Below are 12,136 nucleotides of genomic sequence, written 5' to 3' on the forward strand. Positions count from 1 at the left end.
CAAGCTTCAATCAGCTGTAGCACTATCAACAAGTGAAGCTGAATTTGTAGCCTCATCAGAGACAGCAAAAGAAATTTTGTGGTTATCAAGATTATTAAGTGAGTTAAGAGCAATCAGAAAAGATGATATACCTGTAACTAGAGTGGATAACGTTAGTGCCATAAAACTCGCGAAAAATCCCGAATTTCATAAGCGAAGGAAGCACATTAAAATCAAACAGTGTTTTGTAGAAAAGAAAGTGCAAGTGTTATATATTGAATCTGAAAAGCAAAATTCCTGATATATTAACAAAGCCGCTTGAAAAATCCAGATTTATCATACTCCGTCAGAGTATGGGTGTTTGTATGTAAAAAAAAATAAGAAAATAAATATCAATTTATTCGTTTGGAGGAAGTGTTGAAGTGAAAAGAATAAATTGATGGTTGGTCTGGCAACACTAGTTCACAGAGGACAAATGGCGGAGTTACAAGAGAGACATAGTTTGTGTTGCTGTTAATGCTTCTTGTGTTCCGTGTAAGATTTTGTAGAGGTTTTCTTTATAACATATATTACGTTAAATATATTAAACTTCATCCACTGCTATTTTTTCACTGCATAAACCACGCTCTGCGATCTTAAATGGTATAAAATAGGTTTACGTTCGCTCTTGCGCGGACTGCAATTTCCCCCGGTGCAAACCGAGTATCTACTTATATCGATCAATATTCTGGTGGTTTCTGATAAGAAATCATAAATCTATGAGTGTGTATAATTTATGAACATTTTTGTTCGTGTAGCTAATCTTAAACATTAAGGTGCGTGTCTGTAGTACCATTTACGTACAACCATCATAATGGAGAAACAACTAATTATATTTTCATTTTATGCTTCAATTACAAAACAACAGGAACAGAGACCGCCAAATATAACAGCAAATGAAGGCACTTCATCGGGTAAGGTAAATCTTTCTGATGATGTGAATACCGATGTATGAGTTCAGCACAAAAACGTGCTAATTGTGACGTTAATAGTTTTATTTCCACAGAGTCGGGAAACGAGAGTAATGCAAATGTCGGTGATTGTGTTAAATTATCTCGTTTTAATAACTGGAAGTGCAGACCATATTTGGCAATAAACAAAATGAAATTAATTATTTGTTCCGTGTGCAGTGAAATTCGATCTCTTAACGTAGATAGTATGGAACGCGTACGTATCGACAATGCGTTAATAGACGATGTATCTGCAAATAATCCCAAGAAACTTTATGACAAATTTGGCAGTCTTGGAAGATGCAAGTCCCACCTCAAGTTCATGGAAATAATGGTTAATCGAAAGAAACAGCACATTGAGGAACCCATAAAAAAAAGCAGGAGTACATGGCACCTTCAAAGTGAAGAAAAAATTACAACAGCAGCAGCACTCATGCGTATTCCATATATGATTGCTAAAGAAAATTTCTCTTTCTTCATACATGCTTCTTTCGTTGAACTTCAGAGATTAAATGGGGTTTCCGTGGGAAATATGTTATACTCCGTTCATGCGTGCAAAAACATGATAATGTTTATTGCTGAGGAGGTAAAAAAAGAAAGCTTGCTAAGTTTATTGTGGAGTCAGCAGAAAAATTTAGTATTTCAATTGATGATAGCACGACAACATCTAATAAATCTTGCATGATAATTAATTTTCGTGTAGTTTTTAAAGGTGTTGCTTGTAGCTATTTTTTTCAAATTGTCGAGCTTGACAACACTACAGCAGAAGCTATATTATGAAGCTTGTTAGAGATTTTATCTAACCATAGCATAACGAAAAACGTTCTGAAGAATCACCTTGTTGGCTTAGCAACAGATTGCGCCACCGTGATGCAGAATTGTTACAGTGGAGTTGCAAAAATATTAGATGAACTTTTGACCAACGACCTAATTGTAGTTCACTGTATGAATCATAACCTTGAGCTTACAGCTCAAGGTGGGATTAAATGTGTCTCTGATGTGTATCATATGCAAGCATTTATGGATGTTTTATATTCAGTGTTTTCTCATAGCCCAAGAAACCAGAGACTACTTAAACAATTATTAGAAGAACTGTCAACAAATATTCAGAAATTAGGTCGTGTGTTGGGAGTACGTTGAATTTCATGTTCATTCAATTCTGTGCCGCCACTGTGGGAAAGTTACATTGCATTGTGCTGTCTTTCGGTTAAATGTAGTAGAGATACATCCCATCCGATGCATGAGAGATCGAAATTCGAGGGTTAATAAAGAAGCTAACCAGCTGATTATTTATAAGGGAAGTTATATTGATCTTTGATATCCTTTAAATTTTGAGATGTCTTGCAGAACAAAAGTGCCTCTGCAGTTGAAGCCAAACGAGAAAACGATTTGGTATATCAATCAATTTGCGCGTTAATGACTGTTGATCCCGAGATCAAGAAATGGTCTTAATGAATTAGAGCAAAGAAATAGACATTCAAAGGAATGTCTATCACTAAGCCTACTGCTAGTGATAAAACAGAATTTGACACTTTCCGATTGAAATTTCTTCAATCCCGTTTAGACAACATAAACTTCTGTTTTCCAAGTAAGGAGTTTTTCGATGATGCTTCAGTGTTAAATCCTGCTTCTTGACCTGTTGATCAAAATGAACTTGTGTTCTTCGGTGAAGATGCAATCCGTCGATTATCCAAATTGTTGAAACAGTCAATGAATGGTGTTTCCTTCGTAATGAAAGAATTTCGTTTGTACAAGAACAATCCTTTATATATGTCTCCAGCGGTTCAGGAACTTAATAAAGCTGTAGAAGTAATACCGATTTCAACTGCAGAATGTGGACGTGGGTTTAGCGCTATGAATCAAACATTGAATAATCTGGGTAATAGTATGCAGATTGTAACATTTAGCAAGCTCCTTTTTGTATCTGTAAATGGTCCACCTTTGCGTTTCTTTAATGCCGAAAAATATGCAAACATGTAGATAGAATTGAAGTGTCACAGTACTACTCATAATCGTACAAAGAAAGCAAGAAATGCCGAAGAATGTTCACATGCATCTCACCTTTTCAACTAAAACGTAAGTAATGTTTTTCATTAAAGAAAGACAACTTTTGTTTGTTCCAGGTACGTACTTTTTATATTACTCTATCTTTACTACATTTTCTGTTATTGTTTCATTACTTTTGATAATTGAATGTTTTGTTTATCTAAATTCTGAATTTGAACATAAACTATTACTCTGATTAGAGGAGTTTCCAGGAAATATTTTTGGGCATCTCAAAACTTTGAAGCTCCACTGCCCCTAATGTATATGCAAATGCACTACACATTGTGATCTTCCTACCCCCACTGGTAAATTAAGAAATCGAACGCTGGTATGGTCCATCATAATTTTAGCATGCCTGGAGTAATTATATATATATATATATATATATATATATATATAGATATATAGATATATATATATATATATATATAGATAGATAGATAGATAGATAGATAGATAGATATAGATATATATAGATTTAGATATAGATATATATATATATATACAGTGAAAGCGATCCATATATTAGTGTCGAATTGAGAGTTCTCATTGTTGCAGATAATAATTACAACTCCGATAGCGTTAAGATCCAAATTCAGCTCTCATCGTACAGCTTCTTTGCATATGTAACCTCAATAGGATTTTAGCGAAGAATTTGTTTCATCAGTTTAACCCATATGGAAACGACAAAGCCGTGATTTTTGATCGCTTCTTCTTTTCTATGTGCCTAAAAAATTTCTGCCAATGGGCATGAAAGATGTCCTGGAATGGAGAAATATAAATAAATACACTGACAACAGACTTACGATATATCAGCCAACAAGATGCAGCCGAAGTGCAGATGCAGTCCAGAATGCCCTGTTGTCGAAATAGATATGGAATAAGATTGTTCCGTTGGATCTACACCTATACCTGATGAGGAAGGTGTACCTTCACTATCACTGTCGCTGCTACATGTAGCTCCTAACTCCCTCACATAAATGAAGACACAAGAGGCGGTATATTCAGAGCCATTGTCTTCAGATAAACATTGACTTGTGACATCGTTACTCGAATCTTGGTCGGCGTCAGCAATCTTTTCACTCTGTAGTAAGCTCTCTGACGGAAAAGTAACAGCGCCGCTCGTAGAGCAGACGCGGAACGAATTTGACTTAACATCTGCTCCCAAATATCGACTTAACAACTTTTCTTCTGAAAATCACACTTCCTTCCTAAGGGCAGGTATGTGGTTTGAACGATTTAATGCCGCCTGATTCCTTTAATACTTAACAATGATGTAGACCTGTATTGCAGGATATTTATCATGGTCTTAACATTTCTTCTAAAACTTAACAACTTCTGATTCTGAGTGCGTCAATTATATAGTCTGTCAAATGATTCTAAAAATCTTACATTTTGTACTAGATTTCTGAGCCTCACAATTTTTATTTCTTTTCGTAATTTTCTTCCTTGCAATTGGCAAAAATTTATGAAGTGTGTTTTGCAAGTAAACTGTTCACATTCAGCACATCGGATGATGGTTTTGTGTCCTTGTTTTGTTACATATCTGGCATCGTCCAGCCCTCCGTTTGGTACGTTCTGGCGGCATTGCCACTGGGACATCAATTGACTGTTTTCATCAGTCTTTATTCCTTTTCAAACAGATGTAATCTGTGTGTCTTCCGTTAATGTAAAAAGTAATAATTATCTTGTTAATTGGTCTGAATAGCAGAGTAGATACAACTTCGTAGATTATGTACGAGTATAATCCGCAATTGTTCAAACTTGCGTAGAAAGTTCAAGGGAGCCATTTTCTTATCTTTCTGCTATATGAGTACTGGACAGGCATTTGCTTGAATATATCAACTCCCCATTTGGTGCATTTGTAGAAATGGATAATTTCTTACAAAATAGTATCTCCCTGAAAGGTACACGCTTGATCCACGTTCGATAGGACAAGTATAATCGTATTTTTCATTGACTTATAACAGACTATTATCAGTTGTTTCTTATATAAAAACAACGAAATTTCACCAGATCCCTTTCTTAGGATTTCATGTAAAATCTGACGTTTATTCTAGTTGAAAACACGTCTGACATAAAATATCTTCCAGAAAGTCTGCCTCATTTTCACTTTCATACATTTCCGCCCATTCATCCGGCTCACAAGAACGTTCATTCCACTATTTCTTTCCCTTCTTATTATTCCCTTCTCCTTTATCGCAGCTGTCATAATCGTTTGACGTAAAATTAAAGATTTCATTTCATTTTGATGAAAACGGGACAGTGATTGAAAGTTCACCTCAGGTACACAGGGTCAATGGTGCGATCCCAGATCGCTCAAATCGAGCTTTGTGATAGACAAACACCGTGTGTGTAGCTGGCTTCGAGGTTCTCCCATTTTATTAATTTCACCATTTTCTTCATATCTCGTCATTACTGTCTGGTTTAGCCTTGTTGGCTTAGTCGTGGGACATACATATTAGATTTCATTAAATTTTAATATCAAAATGAAAACGGTAGCAGATAACGAAACGCGGCTATCTGGAAACAATAAGCGTCTGATACCAACATATCATGTATACCCACAGCAATGTACCAGATCCGGACGTTGTTTATATATACTATTATTTCCGGTTTCTGATATGTTTGAACTTTTATTGCCATAGAACAAAATCTAACGCAAAACGAGAGACTGTTTTCTGCGAAGGATTCAACATCTCAATACAATATATAATGACTATCGTCAACAATCTCGAAGTAGGAAGTTGGGCTGCTGTGGCTCAGTTGTAGAGTGTTCCTTTCTGGTGCATGGGATTGTTGGTTCGACCTCAGCCAGATTGAACTTTGTGGAGGAGAAACAACTTGTGCGTAGTTTTTCTCGGCATTCTCCCTTTCCTCCCACGTCCTTCATTCCACCATTTCTTTCATTTCTCATCATAAGTGTCCCTTTCGTCTAGCTTGCTGAACCGTAGGATGTAAAACTAAAGAAATTCAAAATTTCAAGTTTTTCACATTTACAGTTACGTCCAATTAGAGAATTTTTTTAAGAGCAAAAACGCTTTAATCTGTTAACATGCCGTTTCTTGTGATAAATACGGTATTCAAAGAATATGTTTATTTCCTCCGTCGAAATTCAATTCAAACTGAAATTGATTAGAATTACCCATATGTGGTTTCAACAATTATTCCCACAGAACAAACACGGTAATAGATACCGAGAAGTCTTTTCTTCAGAGGTTTTAACGTTCGAAGGCAGCATGACTATTTACAGCACTATACGAGAACCGTCGTAGATTTACAATTCCAGCCTGAAAACTGATTTCCGTATAGCGAAAACGTAAAGAGATAAGTGTGTGTTCTTTTGTAGTCGAGTTAGTTTGCCAAGAAAATGTTCCATCCTTCCCTTAAAGATCTATTGAAACAAGAAGTTGTTAAAATGAGTGGTTTCCTGTTTCAAGTTGTATTGACGTAAAACTAAAATTTATGACCGGAAGGGTCTGAACCTTACCTGTTCCCATTCGGGATAACCAATTCTCATAACCCTTCTGAGTTCGAATCTTGTTCGTTACGCCTTACCTATGATGAATTCCAGTAGTTGGTGGGAAGAGGACATTCGCCGCACAGCTGACAGTACTAAAATGAAGTATGCGCAAACCTCCAAGTAGGATCTCGAACCAATGTAACTTACAATTGAGGTTGCGACTGCGGGTGCCCACCGTCCTCACCACGCCTGCTGACATCAACAGAACAACCACAAGTAGTCAGATATAATATCCACCATTTCAGTAGTGATTTGCGTAGAACACTCAGTAAAGGTAATTGCAAACAAAACATACAATATGTAACTTCTTATTCAATTAACACAGGATATGTATGATACGTGTACAACATAACATTTTATTGAGAAATTTACTCATCATGTACTAACACATTATAAGCCCATATTTAAGTTCATTTAGAATTTTTACGAAGAAGTAATCATGAATAATTAATTTCCTTTTTCTTAGAAGAAAATAACGCACTGTAGATGCCGGCTAGAATTTGTATTACACGATGCACTAACATTCAATTTACGCTATTTATTCGCATCACACTTTATTGCACTGTAGATTGATGGATTTGGGGGGGGGGGAGGAGATCACGTAGTTATTCCCAGCAATAAAATTTCTCATAGATGCTTGTTGTCCGACCAATGTTCATGATTTAGGCCCCATTCTGGTTCTTCCTTCTCAACTGTGAACATATTCAACCATTTACCTGCATGGATTCCTTGCTCACAAATCATCGGTTTTCGTTGTTTCGGATATCAGGCGGTATTTTGGCATACGTTCATTGGTTTTGTGTGAATTTTACGTTTAAATACTTACTTCGATATTACTTTGTTTTCACATGACTAAATTCACAATACTTTTGAAGATGGTTGAGGAAATCTTAGATTTTTCTATGGACGCAACGTATGCAGGACAGTTTACACAGCCACCATCACCAAGCACACCTTCGCGCGTTTTTTCCTAAGCGTCAGTAAGTTTGCGCTAGTCATGACAAAGAAATATTTTTAAAGATATCTATAATAAATGTTCTTTATGAGAAATATACATATCGAAAGGCGTCAAATGAGTTCACCATTAAGATCGAATAATTAAAACATTAAAAACAGTAAAAAGATTTCACGATTACATTTGAGTCAATGGTACTATATTTTATAACATCACGACCACATCACATCCCTTTTGTTCGATGAACAGGAAGTACAAGTCACCACTCACAGGACTGCCAACTCAAAGGTAAAGATAAAACCATAACACAGTTAGCGTTAACGAACAGTACATGGAGCCTTATTCCAATTCAGCCAAAACTAACTGGGAAATTTAAAATGGAATGGGAGTGAGGGGGGCCACACGCTCACAAATTGTGTCAATTAACGTGGAATTATTTTATTTACGAAGACTTCAGCGTCTCAAAACAAATTTACATAACTATCGACAACACTCGCAAACTTGAAAATGGTTCAAACTTACTATTATTACCAGTTTCGATATTTATTTCTATAGAACAACAACGATAAAAATATGTCAGACAAGCTGGATGTTAACCTTAAGTACAGAGAAATATTGAGCTGCTTGTTTATATCTGTTTTAAATACAGAAATGTTCAATACACATGTGCATGAGAACGTTTATTTTACATAATGAGCTTATGTGTTAAATTTTCTTTATGTAATATCAGACACAATTGATAATTTTTGATGTACATTTCTAAGCCTCCTTCTCTCCTTTTGATACCAATTTCAATTAAACTAACATGACAAAACTCAGTTAAAGATAAGCACTTAACATATTAGATAATTTATTTCAAATAGTTGAACTATCTTTTTTTATAATCAAATCTGTTTCTTTCAATTTCTTAATATTCAAAGTGTAGCATCTGAAATAATTAACCATTCCTCAAAATATTTAGTGTGGGAAGAGTCTCTTTTTCTTAGAGATATATATCGATAGACAACTGTTTCGTAATGCGATTTAAAATTTATTCCAGAGCATTCAAATAATTTCAGAAACACTAATACAGATTATTATACTGCTTGATATATCGTATTTTCTGCAAAATTTTAAAAATCTTTATAGCGTTATCTTATTTCTTCGTTATATGTAATTGGAAAAATGTTTGGTTAGTATAATTGCAAAAATCCCTCGCAATTACTAAATTTTCTACCACTAAATTAATGATATAGAACATAAGAACTTACAGTGACTGCCTGCCACGATTTTCACCTAAAATAATCATATCTTTATTCCATAGTGTAACATATGTACCTTGGTATGTATTTGAATTAAATCTGGTAACTGACATATAAATGTAGATACAATTTGAGATAGTAAAGGAAAGGACATCCTCGTCTGGGGAGAATAGAAATGATACTAAAACATCTCAATAGTTCATATTTCCTTATATTTACTAGATCTCATGTAATAGAACACTAATATGAAACGTCAGTTTATCAATATTTTTTTATTGTATTTTTCAAGCAAGCTTCTGTATTTCTTTGGTGTTTGGTATATGTAGCTGGATTTTCACTTTATTCTTTACTCATTTTTTTTTCATGGTTCATTAACATATTCTCTGCACCGAACCGTGAATATTTATTAAACAAAAGAAAACAATTTCTCATTCAGATGAGGAATCTCAGGCTTTCAAGGAGTTTAGCAAAGGATTTACTCAATCCCATTTAGGAAGACATACGTTAGCACATGAAAGTGCTCAATATTATACTTACCTAAATAGTAAAAAGGTAGTTTGCGGATATTCAACTTCGACTAGTCACATGCTAAACCATATTGGTGAGGAATCTCACACATGCCAAGAGTGTGCTAAGGGATTCAATAAACGTACAAGTTTGGCGACACATATGATCATGCATTCAGATAAAAGAAACCGGACATGCCAAGTGTGTGGGAATGTACTTCGTCGACGTTCCAAACTATCTAGACACATGTTAATACATACAGGTGAAAAGTCATACAAATGCCACGAGTGTGGAAAGGGATTTAGAAAACGTTCAAGTTTGGCTACACACATGTTAATACATACTGGTGAAAAGCCTCACAAATGCCAAGTGTGTGGGAAGGGATTTAGTCGACGTTCCCATTTAGGTAGACAAATGTTAATACATACAAGTGAAAAGCCTCACAGATGCAAAGAGTGTGAAAAGGGATTTAGCGAACTTTCAAGTTTAGCTACACACATGTCAATACATACAGGTGAAAAGCCTCACAAATGCCAAGTGTGTGGCAGAGGATTTAGTCAACGTTCCAATTTAGGTGGACACATGCTAATACATACAGGTGAAAAGCCTCACAAATGCCAAGATTGTGGGAAGGGATTTAGTCGACGTTCCCATTTAGGTAGACACATGTTAATACATACAAGTGAAAAGCCTCACAAATTCAAAGAGTGTGAAAAGGGATTTAGCGAACGTTCAAGTTTAGCTACACACACGTTAATACATACAGGTGAAAAGGCTTACAAATGCCAAGAGTGTGGAAAGGGATTCAGTCAACGTTCCAGTCTAGGTACACATATGTTAATACATAAAGGTATAAATTATTACACATGTGAAATGTGCGGCAAGAAATTTATTAGACGTTTCAATTTAGCTACACACATGTTAATACATACAGGTGAAAAGCCATACAAATGCCAAGAGTGTGGTAAGGGGTTTAGACAAAGATCCGAGTTACATAAACACAGTTTAATACATACAGGTGAAAAGCCTCACATATGCCAAGAGTGTGGGAAGGGATTTAGTAATCGTTCCCATTTAGGTAAACACATATTAATACATACAGGTGAAAAGCCTCACAAATGCCAAGAGTGTGGGAAGGGATTTAGTAAACGTTCCCTTTTACGTAGACACATGTTAATACATACAGGTGAAATGCAACACAAATGCCAAGAGTGTGGAAAGGGATTCAGTCAACGTTCAAGTTTAGCTACACACATGTTAATACATACTTGTGATAAGACTCACAAATGCCAAGAGTGTGGAAAGAGATTTATTCAACGTTCCGATGTAGCTAAGCACATGGTAATACATACAGAGGAAAAGCCTCACAAATGCCAAAAGTGTGGAAAGCGATTCAGTCAACGTTCCAGTTTATTTACACATATGTTAATACATACAGGTTTAAATTATTACACATGTGACATATGCAGCAAGAAATTTAGTCGACGTTTCAATTTAGCTACACACATGTTAATACATACAGGTGGAAAACTTTTTAAATTCCAAGAGTGTGAAAAGGGATTTACTGGACGTTCCGATTTAGCGAAACACATGGTAATACATTCAGGTCAAAAGCCTCACAACTGTCAAGAGTGTGGGAAAGGGTTTACTCGACGTTCCGATTTAGCTAGACACGTGTCAATTCATACAGGTAAAAAGCTTCATCAATTCAGAGAGTGACGGAAGGGATTTACTGAACGTTCCAACTTAGCGAAACAATTGTTGTACATCCAGGTGAAAAGTCTCACAAACGAAGTGTGTGAAAAGGGATGTAACCAACGTTCCGATTAACACGTGTGAATTCATACAGGTGAAAAGGCTTATAAATGCCAAGAGTGTGGTAAGGGATTTAGACAAAGTTCCGGTTTAACTAAACTCATTTTAATACCTACCGGTGAAAAGTCACACAAACGCCAAAAGTGCGAATAGCGATTTAGCTAAACACATGTAATTCCCAAAATGCTCCGGAAACTGGTTCAGAGAAATTGGTTGCAGTGTCTGGGTGAAAGTAAAAGCTTGCCCGAATTTCTTATGTATTGCTTACATTTTTGTGATTTTACAGTAAATCTGTAAAAATGAATGTTTGCGTGCCAATTCTTCTGGCATAGAAATTCACAGAGTAGAGTTTGAATACTTTAAAGTAGTTGTATCGAAAACATCATAGTTTGGAAGAAATCGTAGCATTTATATAAATGTTTGGTTGGAAGATTTAAGTGGAGACAAGGAAGCATCAAAGAAGTAAGGTTAATTCAAAATTTTCACAGACATCCACATATGTATATAAAAAATCATTTAATGATTATGAACCAAACACAATTCGACGCTTTCTTGCACCCACTTGAAAACGTGAAGTATATTAATATTTGTTTGCATATATTGTTATTGTAGACGGTTTCCATAATGCCCACCGACTTCGATTTTACAAAATTTGAGAAATAAATTTCACTTTGTGCTCAATTTGAAGGCTTTTCTTTATACTACCATTAAGAAACCCATATACATCATATTACGATTCAACTATTATGGAACAATTTCATGTGTTACACGCAGCAGAAATACCAATCTTTGAAAGTTTCATTTACAACATTTTTTAAATGGTTTTGTGAGTAATTATGCATTCAGTATAAAGGTACAATCAGATTCTTTCTCTCTCTCTCTCTCTCTCTCTGTGCGTGTGTGTTTCTAGTTTCCGGCGTAAGCTTGACGATATTACCAGGTATGCTTCCGTGTGTACATCTTCAAGTGTGTGTGTGTGGCAGGGTATATGAACTAATAATTGGTATCGCGTAATGGAACTTATCAATATTAATACGCACATACGTGCCTCCATTACTTCACCCGATAACCTTAAAAGAAG

At 35.5% G+C, this 12,136-nt stretch overlaps 1 protein-coding gene across 2 annotated transcripts in view; it reads left to right on the forward strand.

Moving 5' to 3' along the window:
• Positions 1-11,726, forward strand: part of LOC145680275 (uncharacterized) — a 121,840-nt gene extending 110,114 nt beyond the window's left edge. The window contains exon 3 of one of the 2 annotated variants that reach the window (XM_081750626.1): positions 9,170-11,726. In XM_081750626.1, coding sequence (XP_081606752.1) covers positions 9,170-10,959 — 1,790 coding nt within the window. In that variant the 3' untranslated portion in view covers positions 10,960-11,726. Of the gene's footprint in view, positions 1-9,150 lie in introns of both variants that reach the window. The other variant, XM_081750627.1, reaches the window with a different exon arrangement.
• The last annotated feature ends 410 nt before the right edge of the window (positions 11,727-12,136 follow it).

Source organism: Thermobia domestica, chromosome 3 (genome assembly GCF_964235325.1).
Source record: "Thermobia domestica chromosome 3, izTheDome1.hap1.1, whole genome shotgun sequence".
Classification (NCBI taxonomy): domain Eukaryota; kingdom Metazoa; phylum Arthropoda; class Insecta; order Zygentoma; family Lepismatidae; genus Thermobia; species Thermobia domestica.